Source organism: Scheffersomyces xylosifermentans (assembly GCF_036884685.1).
Source record: "Scheffersomyces xylosifermentans strain CBS 12540 chromosome Unknown RJT20scaffold_1, whole genome shotgun sequence".
NCBI lineage: Eukaryota > Fungi > Ascomycota > Pichiomycetes > Serinales > Debaryomycetaceae > Scheffersomyces > Scheffersomyces xylosifermentans.
In genome coordinates, this window is record NW_027042939.1 from 2,600,417 (window position 1) to 2,622,902 (window position 22,486).

General features: G+C 38.8%; 5 protein-coding genes across 5 annotated transcripts; 2 read left to right on the top strand and 3 right to left on the bottom strand. All coding sequences in view use genetic code 12, as the record gives it.

Annotated features, from left to right (window-relative positions):
* Position 1: 1 nt before the first annotated feature.
* Positions 2-2,136, top strand: MNN23 (Mnn23p). Its single transcript, XM_064916317.1, has one exon. It carries the CDS (start codon positions 110-112, stop codon positions 1,904-1,906), a length of 1,797 nt encoding a protein of 598 aa, XP_064777513.1. The 5' UTR covers positions 2-109; the 3' UTR covers positions 1,907-2,136.
* A 12,059-nt stretch (positions 2,137-14,195) lies between these two features.
* Positions 14,196-15,496, bottom strand: RJT20DRAFT_16575 (uncharacterized protein). Its single transcript, XM_064919180.1, has one exon. It carries the CDS (start codon positions 15,376-15,378, stop codon positions 14,296-14,298), a length of 1,083 nt encoding a protein of 360 aa, XP_064777514.1. The 5' UTR covers positions 15,379-15,496; the 3' UTR covers positions 14,196-14,295.
* A 69-nt stretch (positions 15,497-15,565) lies between these two features.
* On the top strand, positions 15,566-16,051 carry RJT20DRAFT_132599 (uncharacterized protein; the record flags this gene model as incomplete). Its single annotated transcript, XM_064918153.1, has 1 exon — positions 15,566-16,051. One exon carries the CDS (start codon positions 15,566-15,568, stop codon positions 16,049-16,051), a length of 486 nt encoding a protein of 161 aa, XP_064777515.1.
* A 25-nt stretch (positions 16,052-16,076) lies between these two features.
* Positions 16,077-17,051, bottom strand: RJT20DRAFT_5035 (uncharacterized protein; the record flags this gene model as incomplete). Its single annotated transcript, XM_064920407.1, has 1 exon — positions 16,077-17,051. One exon carries the CDS (start codon positions 17,049-17,051, stop codon positions 16,077-16,079), a length of 975 nt encoding a protein of 324 aa, XP_064777516.1.
* A 2,781-nt stretch (positions 17,052-19,832) lies between these two features.
* BUD6 (Bud6p) lies at positions 19,833-22,070 on the bottom strand (the record flags this gene model as incomplete). Its single annotated transcript, XM_064918693.1, has 2 exons — positions 19,833-21,873; positions 22,066-22,070. 2 exons carry the CDS (start codon positions 22,068-22,070, stop codon positions 19,833-19,835), a joined length of 2,046 nt encoding a protein of 681 aa, XP_064777517.1.
* Positions 22,071-22,486: the final 416 nt, after the last annotated feature.

A 22,486-nucleotide genomic window follows, 5' to 3' on the forward strand; every position in this document is an offset into this window, starting at 1 on the left:
GCTTAATTGTTACTTCCATACACATATTCCCTTCATTGCATGTACATATAAGAGTATTAGGTCAACTGTCATTTTTAGTAAGTAGTCATTGGATAGTTCGAAGAAAATCATGATACTTCACAAAATGCCTAGGTCTAGAACAAGAGTGGCCATAACGCTTCTTATTGTGGGATTCCTTTTCATGTCCGCAAGGTACTCGTCCAACAAGCAATATGAGATGGAGATCACAGAGAATCAGCTCCTCCCAGTGAGCATTGATAGAGAGAACTTACAAGATGCTTTATTGCAAGGTTCTAAGTATGATGAAAGTGATTTTCAATCTGATTCCAACGAGATCCAGAGTGGTAGTGATAGTTTGCAGAACTCGCATATCTACTGGAGCAAAATTTTCGACATCATTGCAAATGCTGCTGTCAACATTTCAGGAGCTGATTTGCCAGAAGCAATCAGATACATTCCAAAAGAAAATCAGAAACAAGGCCCTAACACAAAGGAGGTACTTCTTTCCAAGGCTGAGATCTCGGACGAAGTCTTTAATGAGTTCAAAGTGAAGCACGACAAGGTGTTAGCAGAATTACCCTACAAAATATCGGAAACAGTATACAAGAAAGGTACTAAAGGTGTTGTCATGGTAGGAGGATCTAGATTCTCTTGGTTGTCCTACCTTTCATTGATTGCTTTGAGAGAAACGGGCTCCCAGCTACCAGTTGAGATTGTAATGCCGAAAATAGAGGATTATGAAAGAGAGCAAGAGTTCTGTAACGTAATTTTGCCAAAATTGAAAGCTTCGTGTATCGTTTTAAATGAGGTATTAGGAGATGAAGTCATGGCTAAATGGCAGAAAAAGATCGCTAATTATCAATTCAAGTCGCTCTCATTGCTTGTTTCTTCATTCGAACAAATTTTATTACTCGATTCAGACAACATAATTCTCTCCAATCCAGATTCTATATTTGAGAGCAACCTATTCAAAAAGTACGGTATGATAACATGGCCAGATTATTGGAGACGTACTATTTCTCCTAAGTATTATGACATTGCAGGCATACAAGTGAACGAGAAGAAGCGTGTTAGATTCAACCGCTTTCCTTTGAATGCAGCTTCCACAAGTAGTTCGAACCTTGCAGAAAGTGAGGAGAATAACGTTCCATTTCATGACCTTGAAGGTGCTATTCCAGACTTATCAACTGAGTCAGGACAACTCATCATCAACAAGTCTACACATGGCAAAACATTGCTATTATCATTATATTACAATATGTTTGGCCCTAGGTTATACTATAAGTTACTTTCATTGGGTGAACAAGGAGAAGGTGATAAAGATACCTTTGTCGCTGCTGCAGTCGTTACGAATCAAAAGTTTTATCAACTAAAGTCGTTCATTCAAACTTTTGGGTATGTTGATGACACTGGTTTCAGAGGTGTAGCAATGGGTCAAAAGGATCCTTTATCGGACTACGAGATGTTTAATGAGAAGGTTGTGGCACCAATGCAAGAGGAGGAAAATAAATTCAAGACAATCCCCCAACAAATCGAGATTCTCGAAAGAACTATGAATAATGAATTTGGTGAGAGAAGTCGCAGTCCTATTTTCACAATTCATTGCAATTACCCAAAGTTGGACCCATTGCAATTATTGGACAGAGACGACCTTTATGACAAAGAAAAGAAGAGGATAAGGTATAGATTGTACGGATCTTTAACTTACAAAAAATGGGTGACAACAGCAACTGGAGAAAGAAAGCTTACCAAAGTGGATTTCGAATTAGAGCAATGGATCCACATGAAGTCTATCTTGTGTGAGGAGAAAGTTCACTTCGTTTTCTTTAAGGATAGGGATATGACCGAGCTATGCGAATTCATCAACAACCAGGTGACATGGTTGACCGAGCTGAGCGAGCCATAGAGAGGAAGTTCTTACGAAAATAAATATATAATTAAATTAACGAGTAGATGGTGTAGACAGTTGAGGGAGGATTACCAACTAAGGTAACTAGTAGCAGTACTATTAGTTCTCCGATTTGGATATGTTTAATATTTGGTAGTACTTAATAAATGAAATGTCCAGGATACTCTAATCATACTAGTCAGTGCTTTTTCTTTTTATTCGAACTAACGACCGGAATTAGTTCGTACCATCTAGCATATATTTAAAACCAGCGGCCGGCATTTATTCATACTAAACCTAATATTTCAACCCAATTTTAGCAAATTGTTCAGTCGATGGGATTTTGCGTAATGCCTAAATCTTTATCTATACCACAGGCGTCTCTGCTTCTCTACAACGATTCCATAGTGGTACGAGGTATGGTCCACTCGACCTGTTTTACGATACAATGGTTAATGAACATCACAAAATAGATTTTTGCGGCCATCTTTAACCTCATTCTTGTCCGACAACGACTACAGCATTTTTGGATGCGAGACTATGTGATTATTAATATAATGGAATGTAAAGTATACATAATCTTATTGAAAGCAAACATGAATTCCAGTTCTAGTGATCTTACTGATGGTTTCATTGATGGTCTCGGTAATAGATTCTATTCCGAAACAGATATCATGACCCCTGAGTCAGAGATGGTACCATGTTTTAGTTTCAGCAATTATAAGAATCTAACGTAAGCAAAAGAAGAAAGCTGGATAGATAAAGTAGTTGATGATGGAACTGATATCAAAATAGATATTGATTAACTGAATGGTAAGACATGTCAACCGAAGAAGCATGGCAATAAACCACTTCTCACTAATGAACACGAAGAGTTTGTGCAACGTATGGTAAGAGAAAAAGCAGATGTGTCTATTGATGACATATTCAAGAGACTCAACCATGCACTCGACAATACCAAAGCAGCAGCTTCAGCAGCATATAATTTTGTAACTAATGTCTGTAAGCTTAGTCTTAAAGAATTTCAAAGTGGGCTTTAAGAAGAAGTTTCGATGAGCTCAGGCAAGGCTTGAATGACCACAGCAATATAAAGATAACCTGGTCTTTAATCCTGAATTGTATTTCTGTAGATGAAGCTGGTTCTAACATCTGCAGGGGAAGAATATGGTTGGTCGCCAGTGGGTGAAATGGCAAATCTCTACGTACCCATATCTCTAGGCCTCAGCATTTCAGTTCTTGGGGCAATTTCCTCTCAAGATAGCATCGACCTAAAGGCCACTGCCAAATAAGAAGAGAAAGCTTGACAATAGCAAATTACATACTTCATCAAAAGAAACCAATACAAACCATTTCTATTATTTCATCAAGTCTATCATTGAACAAGTGAATAAGAACTCCGTAATAGCTGACTTGAATAGTTGATTCTTGATAACACATCCATTCACAAGCGTGAAATTCAGGTATTAGTTGCATTGAGTGGACTCGAACTGGTCTTCTTGCCACCAAAAACAAGCTTGAATGCTATCGAAGAGTTCTGGTCAGTGTACAAACCGAATCTAATAAGAATCAGACTCCAAGAATCAGAGATGCTACTCATGCGATAACACAACCAAGTAAACTGTAGACATTCATCAAGACATTTCCAAATAAGTTTAGAGGCGCGATTTTCTGAAGAAAGCATAAACAATTAAAAGTATATCAACTAGGGAGAGTATAAGATTTTTTGAGTTGTTCAAAATAATATTGCGCTTGGTGATTTTATCTTGGCCACTTCAAAAATGCTTATACTATTTTGCCATCCCCAGTCCCAACCTCTTGTCCGTGGTATGACTTTGTTGCCAATTGGTATTAATATTTGCCATTTAGCTGATTGAATATATTAGGGGGTATTGTATGAATCAATTCCGGCCGCTAGGAACCAATTCCGGTCGACTGTGTGATTAATAAATGGAAGCACTGCGGTTGACTATAGAAAGAATCTGAACCTAGCACATTTGAGGGAAAAAAGAAGCAACATATAAACCCTACTAAACTCTTGTCATAATATAGAATTTATATCTTCCTTAGCGTTTTCAATTTATTATCATACGAGCTTAGCTAAATATCAAAGCACTTCCGGAGGCTTTTAACGTAAACCGGCCACTAGATCGACCAACTCCATAACGGTCCTCCCCATAACGCGCTTCCAGCAAGTCAGACATTGCGCTTCCTAATTAGGATATCTGATTTACATCTAAACATCTTCCTTAATATGGCAATCCTATAAGTACTAAAAAATCACTCCATACCAGCAGTACTTGCAAATGCTCAAAGAGAGGCTTTCTAAACATATCCGCGATGTTGTTCTTTGAACTTACTTGTGAGAGTGTAACTCTATTGTTTACGGTATCACGAAGAAAGTGGTAGTGTATATCAATATCAATGTGCTTCACTCTCAAGAAGCGCTCGTCGTCCAGCTTTCTATAAATACATGCGGTATTATCTTCATGAACTGTGATAGGCAGCTGCAGTAGTTAGTATAGTTCAGAGAATGCAGTCATTAGCTAGAGAACCCCTTTGACTGCTTCTGCTAATGCCAAGTGTTCTGCTACTGTAAAAGACTGAGCAACTAACAATTTGCTTCTTCTATTTCCAGCTAATAATCCCTCCATACTTAACAGCATTTCTAGTAAAAACCTTCCTCTCTTCAAAGTAGTTGCTGTTGAAACTAGCAATCTAATATGAGCTACTAAGAGCATACTCATGAATTATTCATTCAATGAGAGTCAGTCTCAGGTGAAATGGTCAGGTATGGCATGATATTCTAGGGTAATGTGGTCATATCGTGTACACGTATACAGTATACCAACAGCTGATATGTACCATTTCATACGATATCACATAATAACTATATCAGATTGACCAGTCGATATAAGGATGGCAATACCTCTCTCTAGAATAGTATGGACTTTAGATTTACAAATTCAATATTATAATAATCACTTGGTACTGTAGTAACCCATCGACTGCCTTGATATCATTCAAAATCAGATGACTTTTTTTAGAGTTCAGACTTATTGACTAAAGTGTCCAACAGATTCTGGACCAGACGAAGATATGAAAAATCAAGGTTATGAGCTCATCGCTTCCTATTTCACTAACTTGTGATTTTACCTACCACTCATGGTTTCTGCAGAAGTCAGTCAGCATCTTCCGCTGACTTAGGGGAAAATTTGCCTGGGAGTAAGGAATACTGCACCATGAGAGCGTGCATGGTTTCAGATGCTCCAAACGGTTGGGAGCGAAGATCTTGGACAGATCTTCAAGGCAAAAGCAAGAATTGTGCTTCTTTAAGAATTATTTAAGTTTGTAATGATTCGTACCAAACCAAGCTATTGGTCCCATGTTTATCTCTTTCAGTGCGAACCCCTCTTATATTGATAATTTCTATCATTACTCCTAGAGAAGTACGTCGGGGATTTTTTATTGCCACTTGAAGAAGATGAGGACACATTGGGTGCGCAAAATGCTGACACGATTTTTATTCCGGATATTTGAAAGAGAATGTACCCCACAATGGTCCTAAGCCCCAATGCTTTTAGATCTTGGATATGTTGGCAAAGCAAACAACCGCGCATCCCCTAAAAAGCCCCCCGTTGCTCAAACTGTAAAGAACTTTTACCTTTGGTATAAATCACCAAGGCGGCTTAAGCAAACGGAATTGGACACAGCCTATGGATAAAGGGCCTCCGAATAGCGCTAACTTTGGTTCACTGTCTCAGCATACAGCTCTACTAACCAGTCTGTTAAACCTTATATCTTGACTCTGGAGCTAGTATGCACATCTGCAACTCGAGAGATATCTTTATGTCATTCACACCGTCCACTGGTCACAGGAGCTGGCGAAGCTTAAAATTTATGGCTATGGCACTGTTGTACCTACTAGACCGGGTTTGTAAACTCATCCAAGTTATGGATGGTCACTTTTGTTCCAGACTGCTCGACAAGTTTAGTATCTATCCCAAAGGCTACTCTTGGTGGCAGACCTGTTTCCAATTTGATGGTGTTGAAGTTTTCCAAAAAAGTATGGACGTGTGGGTACACTAGACATGATTATTGGCCTATATTATTTTGATTTTACTCTATTGTGACCGAGATTCCTTCTCAGTTTTGCAATAGTTTCTTGCAGCAAATGGAATTGAATTAGGTCAGAATTCAATGTACCACACTGTGGAGCGGGCCATCATAACTATTGTTTCCAAAAAAGATCGAACTTTAGAATCTCAAGTTCCACATGCTTATTAGCCGCTGCCGTAAAGAGCTCCATGTATGCGATCAACTCGCTTCCATCGGTTCGTGGTAATGGCAAGTCTTACCTATGGACTTTGGTTTGGTACATTTCCAAGCACTAAGCATTTCCGTGCATTTGGTTGTCATGCACAATCCCGTCAGCGCTCATCAACTGAAACTAGCACCTCGTGCAAAGAAATGACACTAGTTTATGATGTGTATATTGACCTTTAACCTAGCAGATTGTCCCACGTATTTTACTGGGCAATGCTTTTCTGCTTGCTGAGAGCGATCTCTTCACTAGCCACGAAGTACCTTCCTCGTCGGTGTTCCAAAAGGAATTTCAGCTGGACCTCCGCCACCTTCGCTATGAGAACTGCTTCTTCTTGATTTGCCTTTAGTTGTTGGACTACTATGTCAACCGATACTAGTAGCTCCGTTGAAATACAACTGTCGTTCACCATTGAACCTGATCACTACGAAAGCTTCCAATCCGAGTCCGAATCAGACTCAGACTTCGAAGAGGTTCAAATTTCTCATGCCGTGACCACATTTTGTACCATCCTCCACTTCCGCTAAGAATGGTGCCTCGAATCCCAACATTTTTCCAGACGGCATTACACCAGTTAACTTCATCCTCACCTTTTTAATTCTCAGGTGGAAGGAGGTAACTTCCAAGTCTCACTGGGGCCAGCATTTCTTCAGATTACGAACAATGAGTGCAAGAATCAGATTGTGATGACCGTCAACTAACACGTGAATCCACCTGTGACGACTCTCAGAAGCATAAGCCTATTCAATGGGAATATAGACATTGACTGGCTGGATGTCTCCTGGGAATCAAATGATGATCCGAATGACCCAGACAATAATTACACCTATACAAGAGCAATTCTCAAGGTCCAGGGACAGGTCAAGTTTACTCAGCTTTATGGCCAAAGATGGAAAAGTTTCTTCAAACCTATGAACATGCGATTTGGTCAAGTAGTTCAGAAAAACGGAAAGAAGCTATGAACCTGCAAATGACTGACCATGCTGAGAACAACACATGGACGTTAGTAGAGAAACCGCCGAGCTGTAAAACATTAGGATTCAAATGGGGTACGATGTTAATGATGAGAGATAGAAAGGTCGGCTAGTAGCTCAAAGATTCAGACAAATCGAAGGAATCGACTACAACAACACTTTCGTCCCAGTCATTCAAGCCGACAGCATCAAGTTAATGTTCTTATGGGTTGCTCCAGTGGTATGTTCTCCAACTGGATGTCCCAACGGCATGTCTAAATTGAAAAAGAAATATATATGAAACAGCCAGTAGGTGCCACGATGCCCGACCATATGTGTAAACTTAACCAGTCGCTATACAGACAACATGCACCACTGATTAGAATGAGGCCATTAGCTAATTTCTCCAATGTATTGGTATCAAAAGGTGCCAATCAGAGTACGGAATATACAAAAAAACAAGAGTGGTAATCGAAATCTGTGGGTGATCTCATTACAGGAAATGAAGAAAGAGAAATTGCAGATGAAAGATTTAGAAGAAGTAAAAAAGTATTTGGAAATCAATTCGTCATTCAAAATGGAAGGATTTATGCCTCCCTGAAATTTATATTACTAATTTGGACTTAATGGTATCGATTCAAACCCAACTAAATACTTGAATTCATTCCCTTTAGTAGAAAGGAGTACGTCAAGAAGGGCTTGCTTAAGCATTAAAAGTGCAGGGAACCTGCAAAACTACAAAACAAGAAAGTGCGAATTCTTATATATTTAATTACCTTTTTACCTGTATACTATCAGCTTAAATCCTGCCATTAGTGGCGGGACGCTTGTAAATAATTAAATGCACGTTGCAACGATCTCAGATTCTGGTCAATTCTCAATAGAATAGTAAAGAAAAACATTGTGAACGCTTTAACGCTCTACATTTGGAAAGCTCCCTTTTGCTAGTAATACGGTAAGAGCAGATATCTCTTATAGTGTAGAACTAAGCTTATCCAAAAGAAGTTCATCTTTGAGCTGCCAGGCTTGGCTACTCCAAAGAACGAAGAGTCTTGAACAGACATGCTGCAAAATACCACAATTAATCTATGCTGACACAGACTGGGTACCCAGGATAAAAAATCAATTGCTGGCTATGCAGTACAATATAGAAGCCTGTAAATCCAAGAAACAAAATCCAGTTGTACAATCTGCTACAGAGTCTTAATACTTGTGGATATTTATAATCCGACATGGTTAGAGTGGGCTTAATGCACTAGATTCTTAGTGTATTGACTGTGCGAAAGATATAACACCATCAATGAATAATATAAACCTGTATAAACTATCTAAGTAGCAGATGGATATCTTTATATACACCAGAGAGCATTGCCCTCCTAGTTAGTGTAGAAGATTAATTGGTAATTTAGAAGTTAAATAACTTATCTATCTTTTCCATTTATTTTTTATGAATAAATTCCGTGCTCATTTATTAGATTTTTCAGCAGAACCATCCTGATGAGAATTGTATGGAGTGGTTTCCGAATCCCTTCTCAAGAAGTTCGGATGGAGTCGTTGGTTCTGAGACTGACCATCATTTTCTCAAGTATGGTAGTGACATGGTCAAAATGGTGCACCTGCTGAAGAATCCCAAGGCTCAACTTCGCACTTTAATTGCAACTACTTTTAATATACGCTTTTGGAGCTGTAAGCGGCAGCTGGTACCAGGCTTGCTCTCCAATTGTTCCTAGTGAAGGTATTAATTACTCATATTACCCAAGACGGAGCCAATATCGTTATTTACGGTGCGAGGATTGGGTAATTCACTTTCTGCCTTTGAATGCAGTAGCTGCTCACGCTGGACCTGTAGGCTTCCTTTATGCGAACCCTATGAATGATTCGGTTTAGAGATTCGAACTTGGCTTTCGTAGGAAATTAGATTTGGTATACTTAATTGCTATCATTCAAGACAAAACATTTTCAGCTTTCAGTTACACATGGAGGTGAAGATCAGAATGTAAAAGTTGAAGCGTTCCAGTTGTTGGATGTCGACTGTAGCTTTTGGTCGTTAAATGTATTTTTCAGCTCTTAGGCAGCTTGAAATTGTACGGCCAATCATAACAATTCCATCCAAATTACAGTTATTAGAGACGAGATTCCGCCTAGACCTAATGTTCTTGCAGAGAATAATTTCGAAGTAGTACTTTCTCGGCAGCAACGGCTATTTGGCCATGGGAGTAAGCGAAATACTAATAACAATTTCTTAGGACATGTAGGAACATTACGGATATCTCGAGGGATTGGACGTTTTTAAAAGAATAATAGGTTCTGATCGGAAAACATCTAAGATTCCACTAGCACCAGTACTTGGAAGTACAGTGGAAGGTACTAAGTAGGAGCATATCTCACTGGAGTTACATATTAGCATAGTGGCTCCCGAATCAACATAGAAATATGTTGGAAGAGAAATTCCGAAGCGGAGTTTTTGTAATCAAGATGTTACTGAAATGTATTGGGCTATTTTTCTAGAAGTTGCTATTCATGTGATTGTGAAGCTTGTTATCTAAAGGATAGAATTGATGGGATAATGAAATAACCGTATGTGAAAAACCTTATTGGATAATTCTTGATACTACTGGTCTATACAAGGACCTAATATCCCAGTAAATAGTAGTTCAGAGTAACATTGATTAAGTGAACTTGTCAATTCATTATTCTAACCATATCAAATATACTGATAACAATTATGACGGATTCAAGCTCACAGCCGGAACCGCTACACATAGATAAGATCACGCTACACATAGATAAGATCATTTTTAGTTGAACATCAACTTCATCGATTTTATTTAGGCAAAGGCCCAGTGTGTGTCTGATGAATCAGAGAAGTCGGGGGCTACGGTTGAATCTTATTCTTTTGCTAAAAGTGTTGCTGTAATTTTACCAGTTCTAAGTCCGTCTCTATTCCTACTGTCCAAATTTCTCTAGATCTACGATTCACTGAGTAAATCCACAAATTAACTAATCTCATAAGAGGAGAAATCATATGATTAACATTTCAACATCCTTCCTTAATCTGATGTTCCGATTGGTACTAAGAATTACTCCAATCCGTCAGATTCGCAAATGCTTAAAGAGCGGCATTGATAGCGGCTTAGGAAACATGTTTGCGATGTTGTTCTTGGAGCTCACTTGTGAGAGTGCAATAACCCCATTGTTCACAGTATCACGGATAAAGTGGAACCGCACGTCAGTGTCCTTGTTTCTCTCATGAAAAGCTGGATGCTTGCCAATTTAATGCACTAGGTATTATCTTTATGAACCGTGATAGGCAACAGAAACGGTAATTCTAGATCAAAGAATACATGGATTAGCCAGAGAACTTTTTTAACGGCTTCTGTGACCAGATATTTCCTTCTTCGATTTCCAGGCAATAGAGCCCCTCCATACTTAACGGCATACCCCGTGATAGACTTATTATCTTCTAAAGTCGTTGCCCAGTCAGTGTCTAAGAAGCCTGGCATTCTGGAGTTTGTCTGTCCAAGGCTCTTGCTGCCTCTAAGATAACGAAGAACATGTTTAGCAGCTTTGAAATGTACTTCCTTTGGATTCTGGATAATTAGTTTAACATAGCAACAATATACGCAAAATCGGCTCTCGCGGTATTGCTCGCATAAAGGAGCTTTCCTAAAGCGATAAAGAGTTACATCACAGTTCTTTTCTTGAGTATTCAGCTTGAAAATCTGTCCATATACAGCTGGAGTAGATACAGCATGACATTTCTCAAGATCAAAAATCCTGGAGAACTTTGTGACATAATCATCAAGAGTGATGTGGATTTCACTGTTTGATTGTAATATGTTGATGCCTAAGAACTTCTTTGCAAGACCAAGATTCTTTATCTTGAAGTACTTGGCCAATTTAGCCTTAACAAAGGAGACATCTTCATCGTTGTTACCAGCAATCAAGATATCAACATATACTCCAATAATCAAAACAGCTCCATGTAGATTCTGTATTCTGATTTGCAGCGTTTGAAACCAATGCCCTCAAGGTATTGGTTGATAGCTCTGTTCTAAATCAAAGGTGCTTGCTTAAAAGTCAATAGATTAACTTGTTGAGCTTACAAGCATAGTCAGGGTGATTCCGATCAATATAGCCCGTTGGTTGTCTCATGTATATATCAACATCTTTTCTTCCATTAAGGAGCTCAGTGGTGACATCCATGTGGTGGATCGTCATTCCATTTACTGCTGAGCATGAGAACATCAATCTTATGGTCTCAGGTCTGATGACTGGAGCGAAGATAGCATTGTAGTCAATTCCTGCCTTCTGAAGGAACCTTGAGCCATTAATCTGCCCTTATATCGTCCACCATGTTGAAAAAGAAATTTCTTATTACCTTAAAAAGGAATTTCTAGTAACCAAGATATTAGGAGAACTGAAAGGGGGACTCAAAGGCAGACTCAAAGACGGGCTTAATCTTGAAACAATCGTCGAATCTAATAGATTAGCACGGTATTTAGTCATATTTAAATGGAAATGATAGATATATAATTTAACTTCTAAATTACCAATCAATTAGATATCTTCAACAATACCCACGAGGATAATGCTCTCTGGTGAATATAAAGATAACCATCAGCTACTTACATAGATATATAGTTTTAAATTATTCAATTGAAGATTATAAGATCTTTCTCATTATCAATACAAACTAACGACTACGACAGGCCCACTCTAGCCATGTCGGATTATCCAATTCAACACATCATCCATATCATTGTATACCCATATAAACCTAATATTTTACAAGATGGGGGTTTCTCTACTAAGGTCCGGGTATCGTTTTCTGCAACCATTTCAGCATTCATTGCTTCCTGCCATTTATCACAGTTGGGTAATTTGATAGCTTCTTCATAAGTCTGAGGAACTTTTGCAAAACTATCTGTTGCAGAATAGACAGCATTTATCGTTCCATTTCCTGGATTTCTTGCCCTGCCAGTGTAAACATAATCAAGGTCATTGGATCATCTTTTGAGTATACAGATACCTCCACTTTCGTCTGTGTCCTTATATTCCCAATCGACTTGTACTTCTGAGAACTCAGTCATCGTATGTAGACTCACGTGTTAACTGACGCTTCAGGCTTTTATGGGCTTGTACAAGTTGCAGATTATGTTCACTATTAGTAATCTGAAGACACTTAGCAGCAGGCGTGATCTGGAGCTTATCAATTTCCCCCTGATAATCAAAAGGTGAAGAAGATTGAGCAGTGTTGTAGACAACGAAGTAGGGGACTCGACAATCGGATTAATTACATCTAGCCATCTCCTGATGGAAGGGGAGCGATCAGGAGCTCCGTGGGATACCCCGTAACTTCCTCTAAATCAGGTTCAGGTTCCGACTCAGATAGGAAACTGACATATACGTCATAGTCTTAGGGACGTGATTCAATTGGGAGTACGACCCCCCAAGGCAGAGCGCAAATTGTCCAGGACGGAACGCATCTCAATCAGATTGGAGCGACATGCAGGCACGTCAGAGTGGAGTCCAATGTCTCTAGATCTACAATTCATTAGGTAAACTATATATTAATTAATTTCGCAAGAGGAGATAACACAAAATCTCGAACTGCGAGAGTCTTATATACGCCAGGTAAATCACTATGCAAGTGTGTATATGATAATTGATACAGATCGTGCGTTACCTAATTGGGACATCTGATTAACATTTGAACAGTTGCAACCTTGAGGTGTGTGATGTGGTGTTCATCATACAATGGAAGTTCTATAGTGCATCGAAGGTGTCAATGAGTCAATGAGTACTTCATGAGTATACTATTAGTAGCACCTCTTAGATTACTAGTTTCAAGAGCAAAGACTTTTTAAGAAAGAAAGTCTGTTACTGGATATGGTTCATAACAATAATTTTAAAATCATCGGCCGGAGTTGATTCATACGACACCCCCCCTCGACGCGTGAGTAGCATCTCTGATTCTTGTTGTCAATTAATCCTTATACTTAAACCTCTTAACTTTGGTTTTGCACACTGACCAAATCTCTTCGATAGCATTCGAGCATGGAGAATATGGAGAATATGGTGGCAAGAAAAGTAGTTCGAGTCTACTCAGAGCAACTGATAACTGAATGTCACGACGCTTGTGAATGGATGCGTTATCGAGAAGCGAGTCAGCTAGTTCGTTCTTATTCACTTGTTCAATGATAGATTTAATGAAATACTAATGGTGTTTCTTTCAATGAAGTGTCCGATGCCATTTTACCATTGTCGAGCTTTCTCTTCTTATATCTTAGAGGAAATAGCCCCAAGAAACGAAACTTAGAGGCAACGAGCTACGGGTATAATAAGAGTTGCCTTTTCACCCACTGGCGACCAGCCATATCTTCTCGTCTCATGCTGATGTTAAAACCAGCCTCATCTACAAAAATACAATTCAAGATCAAAGACTGGTTATCTTTATATTGCTGTGGTCCAAGTCTTTCTTGCCTAAGCTCATCGAGACTTCTTCTTAAAGCCCACTTTGAAATTCTTTAAGACTAAGCTTACGGACATTAGTAACACAATTATATGCTGTTGAAAGTTTTGCTTTAACATTGTCGAAAGCATCGTTGAGTCCCTTCAATGTGTCATCAAGAGCTACAGTTGCTTTTTCCAACTTTTTCCAAAGTAAGTTTTTGTTATATTTTAGATGGACCTACAATGATGAGCATGAGAAAAATGATTCACTTTGTTGGTTTAATCTCTGTTTTAGAGTCTTCATACGCACTCGACAGGACTAGCACCGTTCACATTATGATCTCTTTGTTCAATGAAGGAAATTGCATTTTGTGCTCCCATGAAAAGATTCAGGCGTCTTCCTGTTTAAGTATGGTTATCCGCTTCCTCAAGGCTGCCTATGACTCCATCCATGACTCGTATGAAACTAATTTCTAAGGAGACAAACCGGTAAAAAGATATGTCCAGTATTCCTACTGCGTTTATCACTGCCATGACTGGAAATAAAAGACTTAAAATATAGATGCCCACTCCATCTACAACGAACCTGAATGTAATGAAGTGGAATTTCGTGACATGTATCCAGCTGGCTTTTCCTTCTACAAATTTTGATTCAAATCTTATTATTAAAGAATAACCTAAGTGTTTCTCCAAGTACCCTCTAACTCATCAAATTTTCTACGAGAAGCTATCTGCCGCCTCTTATTAGAACTAACATCGTCATAATCTCTTCTCAAATTTTCTCTCTTCAATCTTCTTAAGTTTCTAATCCTCTCGTTCTCTCTTCTCTCTATTTCTGATGGGGTCAAGACTTCAACAATAGGCTCCCAGTGATCATTCCCATTTTGAATACTGTTCTCTGTGAAGATTCGAATACCTCTTTCGAATATGAGGCCACGGACTTGATGTAAGTTATGGATTTCATTGTTGTATGTTCCATCAACTATTTCTTTCTTAACTCTGACTATTATCTCGTGCAATGCATGTGCAATTGCTGGATAAAATTCTAATGACAAACCCAAGTCTGCGACAACAATTTTGGCGAAGAACTCTGGGGTTACTTCCGTTTGATTTAAATCCCATTCAAATTTGTCTTGAAACAATTGTTTGTTCAAGCTTACCGATAAATCTATTATAACCACACATGGAGTATTTGTTGGGAGCTGTAAAGTTGTAGCATAATTGAATTCCTCTATCTGTTGAATGATGGAATCCGTTATTTGCAGATTCATTGAGCTTGGTAATTCTAGGTCATTGCATAAAATCTCAGCAAATTGGTTAGGAGTAATGAGTGACTCATTCAAGTTCCACATAAAGAAATCAACTAATTTATGAGTTGAATTACCATTTTCAAGAGACAACTTTATGGGGATGAGGACATCAGTCTTGTGAGCCAACTCATTAAGACGTTGTTCGTCGTCTAGCTCTCTGATATAAGGCGTGTTTCTGGCTGGGGTCGACTTTTGAACATTGGTTTGTTGTAGATTATTGGATATCGCCGCTTTTGCTAGACCTGACGATGGAGAATCCTCAAAGTCGAAGTCGTCGATATAATCTTCGGAATAGTTTATTTGTTGAGCATTTCTTTTAGCTTGTCGACCAGTAGGTGCTATGTTTAAAAGTAAAGAGTTGTCGGGTTCTTCCAATAACCTCTTTGAGATGCTAGATGCCAATGCCTGTACGAAGAATGAAGATGTGTCGTATGATAATGATGAAGTCATTTTGGCTTACTGCTTTTTTGACACATTCAACAGTGTCTTATTGTAAACATAAAACGGCAGTGAAATTTTTAATAACTCTCAATCCGAAATACTTGTCCGCGCACGACCTTTTTATCAACTTTTGATTTCGTTTTAAAATTCCTTCAGGAACCATTCAGTTCCCCCCTTTGGAAGCATGCATTGAATTATGGAATCAGATTCCATCCTATCTAACTATTTATTGAAGAAATCCTCATTGGAAGTGGCTGTCCCTTTCAATCATTTTGAAAAGCTTTTCCCTTCAAATGCACTGAGATCTGTAATAAAACTTCTATACGAAGATTTATGTAAACAAAGAGAGAATGTATCACTTGTTCCCGTTCAAAACCGAATAGAAGACGCGTTTAATGTACCTATTGCTGACTTAACTAGCGGAACAGGTGCTCCGCCGGCATCGACCATGAATAGACACTCGCTTGAGCTGTTAAATCGCAGACTCAACGCGATCCTTGAAAGCATCAAAACAGAAAATCAGTTATACATTGATCTCGTTGAAGCAACTTTAGCTGAAACTAAGTCTCTAGTTGATGAATTGAGTGACTTAAGATACTCTAACCAAAGAAACGAGACATTGATCGAAGACGCGTATCATGGCGTGGGAAAATTGGAGCAACTTTTAGTATTCAAAAAGTAATTCTATTGATCAAAGGAAATACAAGCTAATAGTTTGTCATTTGGTGGCCATGAGATACTATCGCATCTAAGTTTGAGACATCAGTCGGCTCTATCCACTTCCAGATTTCGAATGTCCAATTGAGGCCATCGCGGTCTCCTAATTGATAATTGCTTTCAAGGCCCCCACTCCCAAGCGACTCCTTCAAGTATATAATGCGTCCAATACGTGAATGGACCAATGCCATTGAACACATGACACATGGCTCATGAGAACAATACACTGTGAGGTTTTGACACAAGTAGTTGGAATCTTCGCCGTCATTTCTATTTCTACTCTTCTTTTCAAGTAGAGAGATCTCTTCTATACCTTTCATGATACTATGGTCGTATGGGTCATTAGAGCCATTATAGCTCGTCTTACATAATATTTCGCCATTCTGTTTTGTAAATATAGATACCAGTCGCAGATCATAGTCATTGCTTTGTAGTTCATCAAATAAAGTTCGTACTATTTCTTTACCCCTCTTTATATCAAAGTCAACATTGTTCAAGAATTGGTGATTTGGGTTTCCCTTCCAAGAAATTGGCCAGTATCTAGCTGACCATTGTTGTGAGATCTCTTTGGTCAGAGGGGCGTAGCGTGGCACCTCAATGAGATACACTTTCAAGAGTTCAATTGTGGAGTATTCTGAAATAAAGTCTCGAACATCGGCTTCAGAAGACAAAAAAAGAGCTGAGCAGAACACAGTCTTTAATATCGGTACCTCTGCGTCTGACTTCAAGAACCTCTTCAAATGTGATAAAGAGATTTCATCCTTTGGCGTTACATAGTCTCTTATAATTGATGCTAGTTTTTGAGTCTGAGACGGATGTATCTCGCAGCACCAGACGGAAATCAATCCAGGTTCCAGGTCATTATTACTCTTCGAGGCTTCCCTTATTTGCTTTAAGCAGCCATATAGAACTCCATGGACAAGATCTACGTGTTCTGAGATCTCCTTCTGTTGCTTCCTTGCCATTCTCTGGTATCTTCCTGAAGAGTCCCAACTATCAAAAGTTTTTTTTTTCCTTTTTAATGCGGCACATTTCGAAAACCATGCAAGTAAACTATGATTAATCTCAAGGGGCCAGAAACATGGAAGATGACCGTCCCTTAAGACCATTCACAACATTGGAAAAGTATATTAATGCCCTTTCACTGGATGCTTCATCTTATCCTTTGGTCGGTGTGACTAAAGGATTTATGGACTTCATACATGAAACTCGGATAGTTCAGAATAGCTCTCAGACTCCAGTTCCTCCATTGGGTGACTATGCAAATTACATTGACCTTATCGACGGTATCATTTCATATTTGCACCAGGAAAGAATACGCAAGATTCATCAGACAGTAGTAAAGAATGCAGCTAGTAAGGTCGATAACATAGTAGTCAATGGCTATGTAGATCCAAGCACGACTGATTGGACTTCAAGCATAGCTCACCCAGCTGGTAGTTTTGCAGCAAACAATCTAAAGGGAACTAATTGGAAACTACTTTATAATTTAATTGGCAAAGAGCAGTTTTTATTCTTACTTTGGAACTTCAAGGCCTACGTCAAACTTTCAAATGGCACCTACGTGCAAGTATTTGGGGAGAAATGGAGATCTGACAGACAGCAGATCGAGAGAATTACCAAAAGAATGATGTTGTACAGAACAAGGGCCAATCATAGAAATACTAGAATCGTCCTGGGAAGCGCTGAAGAAGTGTTAAATGTGATCTATTCAAATGAAATTAACTTGAAAAGTATTCCAAAGAGATACAGAAAGTTGCTTAAACTACTCAAAAAGATTATTCAAACTGACGAGAAGTTAAGGTATATTCATATTTATGAAAACATGGTTCCACAAGTGCTTGAACTGGAGCTGAATGTCTTGAAATCTGTGACACCTGAATCAATCGTTATCCAATTCGTATTAGTGATCTTTGGAAAGTTATTTACTCTGGAGACTTGGGGCTCACCTGCAAACAAGTCACAAATAGTCAATACTATTGTACGCTTCATTCAGCACGACGCCAGCGAATATTTAAATACGGAAGATATCTTGAAATCCATTAAGCTCACTGATATTCCTTGGTTGGGGAAAACCCTGAAGGTCACGTCACTACATGACTGGGCTAGTCGAGAGGCAATGTTCTCTAGTTTCATGAAATGGATATTTTCGAATGTAGTTTCAAGAATCGTACTGTCATTTTGGTATGTTACTGAAGCATCATCTATTGAAGATTCCACCCTATTATACATCCCACACTATAAATGGAACGCAATTACGAAATCTTGGTTTCAGAAATACGAAGTTGCCTTTTTGGAAAAGGTCGAAGAAGGAGATCCATCTTATCGCAAGGGCGTAGAACAGAAATTTAACTACGGAAAACTTCGACTCGTACCGAAATCAAATGATTTCAGATTGATTTGTGTACCAAGCAGCAAGCGCTTTGGTGTTTCACAAGCTACAGACTCTAAAGAAAAGGATGCCGAAAGTAGATATCAAGATAGGTATAAAAGTGAACTTCGAATGGTACGAAAAGTTTTGAGCAACCAAACGAGGCGAATGGAAGATAAGACCTTGAACAAGTGCTATTCATCTCGAGATGTAGCAAGTCAAATTGCAGTTTTCAAGAAGCATTTATTGCTTCAATATGGAAGAGTTCCCAAGCTATATTTCATCAAGTTTGATATGAAACAATGCTACGACAGTTTGAATAGAACCAAAATTGTACAATGCATTGAGAAATTATTCAGCGGAATTGAAGATGACGAAGAGTTCTATATTAAGCAGTATACCGAGACATCGATACCTTCATCAAAGATTAAGAATGTTAGAACTCTGATAAAATTAGGAAGCAAAGTACATGAATTGGACTTGAAGTACCTACCTCGTCTCAAAGACAATACAGCAATTGTTGACCTTGGGAAGATTGACAGAATTTCGAAACGTCAAGTAATCGAATTGTGTAAAACTCAAATTTATGATCCACTACTCCTCGTTGAAGGAGCGGAACGAAGATATTTTAAAAGGAGGCGTGGAGTTTTGCAAGGACTTCCACTTCTGGGCATATTTTGTGATTTGGTTTATGATGAAATGTTGAAGGATCAATTTGACTTTCTAATTAAGGAATCGGATTCGCTCATAGTCAAGCTTGTAGATGACTTTCTAGTCATTACAGTGAGTCCTCAGGATTGTCAACAAGTACTTGACATCTTAAAAAATGGTGCTTTAAATCTGTATGGAGCTATCCCTAACACTGAGAAGACAGCCATAGTGGATCCTGATAACGAAACTAAGCAGCTCACATTTGTTGGTTTATCTATCTGTACAAATACTTTAGAAATCACACGAAAATACCCAAAAGTTTCATACTCCTCGATAAAAACAAAGCATTCATTTGCTTCGGCGTATAAATATTTAAACTGGTGCTACGAAATGCGACTCGCCCATTTCCTTTTGGACTTAGATCTAGAGTCTTCTGAGACAGTCCGTTATAACGTTAGCAATTTGGTATCTTCAGTTCTATTTGCATTCAAATCAAACTTCAAATTATTGTCAAAAAGAGATTTGAACTATTCGCATTACGGATTCAAACTCTTCTTGATTGAATTGTTAAGTTCTACTATATTCAAGTTTGTGAAGGTCAATAATTCCGATGAGGGCATAGATGGAATTATCCAGGAATTCTCCAAATCAGTTCGGGATGTGTTTGAAGGAGTCGTGAGATTTACTGAAATAGTACAATGGATCAATACATTTTGAATATAGACTATATAATTCCAAAAGAACTTTTGAGATTTTCGGAATCTTTTAATTGCCTAACTCTTTCTAATTCCTCGATTCCTCCAGATTTTTTCAATTTGTTGTCCTCGACAAAATCTCCCAATTCTTCTTGAAATTTATTGAGTTGCATCAATTCTCTTTCTCTCTCTCTTAGCTTTTCTGCTTTTTCGATTGCTGCGACTCTGCTTTCATGATTCGGCTTAAGCGCTGCCACTTCATTTAAGACAGCATCCTTGATGTTATGGAGACTTTCTCCAGGTTCAGGTATATACATTTGAGCCGCCACTCTATTTCTCTTGTAGGAAGTGTGTTTGCTTTGTTCAAGCGAGCATTGCTCTATAAGCTCGTATGTCTCCTCGATTTTTTTGATATCTTCTTCCAAATCCAGCGTCAAATCACCTTGCAAATTGAAAAATTGCTGCTCTTCACATACTTTATCGAGTTCCGATTCCCAAATCTTCTTCCAAACTAATTTTTCTTTATCAATATAATCAGTCATGCGCCTTAAATAGTTTTTGGCTTCCTGTATTTCCTTTTGAGTGGACTTTAATTGCTTCTCACTAACTCTAACGCCTCTTTGGGCGACATCCTTCCTGAGGGCCTCCATTATATCTTGTAAATCATCAACCTTAGTTAATAACATATCAGACTCATCAGAAAGTTTCGAATGGCAGGATTCCATGTATGAACGATTTGAAGACTTTGATGATTCCGCACTACTTTCTTGGAAAGAATTCGAGATAGTTACAAGTTCATTTACCATCTGCTTCACGTTTTCGCTTGATGTGCGTTGAATCTGCCTTATGGACTTGATTTCATACTGGATGTCTGCCAATTCCCTACGAGTTTTTGCGGTATTGGTTGATTGTAAGTCCTTTCCATTTTGGGTAGGAGCATTTATCACAGGCGCTGGAATCTCTATAGCCCCGACTTCCTTTTTAATCTGGTTTCTAATCTCATCAGTCATAGTCTCTAGTCTTTTACTGATAACCAGAAGCTTGGATTCAAGACCCTTGATAAGCTCAGTCAGTGCATCGGGCTCATTCAAACTTAACAAGCTGCCAGCCTTCACATCTCCTAGAAGGTGGTCCTCAAGCTCATACGCGATTCCACTTCCTGGATCTTGAATATAAATCTCTGGAAAAGAGGAAGTGCCTGGCGAATAAGCAAATTTCTCCACAAAAAGTAGTCTCACAGATGCAAACGTTACTGGAAGAGTTATGTTCACCTTTCTAGTTTTGTTATTGATCTTAAGAAAAATATCGACTGATGAGTTATCTGCTTCAGATACTCTGGATACATCGGGTTCTTCTTCAATTGTTGTATCGTCGATGCCATGTTGAGCCAGCTTCAGACCTCCATATTCCGATGCGATGCGAGGAAGTGCGCTATGATTTGTTAATTTGGCATATTGATATGCACTGAAGCGCTTAGAAGCACGGCGTTGTAGCACATCTCCCTTTTGTAATTGAGTCAAGGCATCGTTTACGGCAGTTGGAATCTTTCTCTCAGAAGGCTCATGTGCTCCTGGTTCGTGATCAGTTTTCAAAACAGAGGTGGGTATGGAATCACCTATATCCAAAGTGGAAGATGAGGCAGACACGCTAGGAGAATTAGTCCCAGAAATTGAGATCGTTGGCACTCCTTCTATTCCGTGCTTGGATTTTGAAAGAGCCTCTGCTTTTGCCTGCTTCAACTTTAAATTCAGTAACAATGTCACAATTATATTTCGGATATTAGGTAGGAATCTGTCTAAATTCTCCTGGCTAGGGGCCTCACTGAGAGCTGCTTCGAGGATGATTCTGAGAGCCTGGGGAACGTCTCCCAAATCAGAAATATCCACACCACTATGGGTGAATGCTTTGGTGGCGGCTCTAAAGTTGTTACCTAGTTTCACATAGGCGTCAGAGACAAACTTATCATCAGCTTCCTGTCGGGCCCATTGAGTTAGGCTCTCTAATAGGTGTTTAGTTGACACCAAAAGCCTGGTCACGCTTGACTCTATTGAATTCATAGAATGGCGTTTGCTACTCGAGCGAGACGATGAATGTCCCCCCATAGGTACCGACGATGTAGACATAGTTGCTAGAATGTGTGTGGAGTAATACTACTTACCACCTTTGAACTGTCTGTTCTTCACAACAACTAAATGGATCGTACCTGTATCTCTATATACAGGTATCAATATCCAGTCGCGGAGAAAGCTTTGATTGCCATACGACATGGTTCCTTGATAGTACAGCTTTATAGGGCATTGTCTTGGATGAACAAATAGCCAAGATGATGATCTTCAAACGTGGATGCTTACAGTTTCCCAATGAGGTGGAGGGGTTTTTACAAGGTATATTTGAAATATCTTAATTTTGATATCCAGCAAATATGATTAATGAGAGGAACTCCTGCTTTTGGGCGATTTTTGCAACTTTTTCGTGAAATGTTATATAGTAATATAAAGAGGTATGCAAATATTACTTTATTTTGGACACTATCCCATTCCTAAATCATCCACGACCCTCAAAAGCTGCCTAAATAAGCCCAGGTTGATCCAAAAACAACTCGGAGCTTGTTTGCAGCAAACCAATAAAGTTTCGAAATCTCCTGTTAGCGGAAGTAGAATCACAAATAGATTGAATATATCCG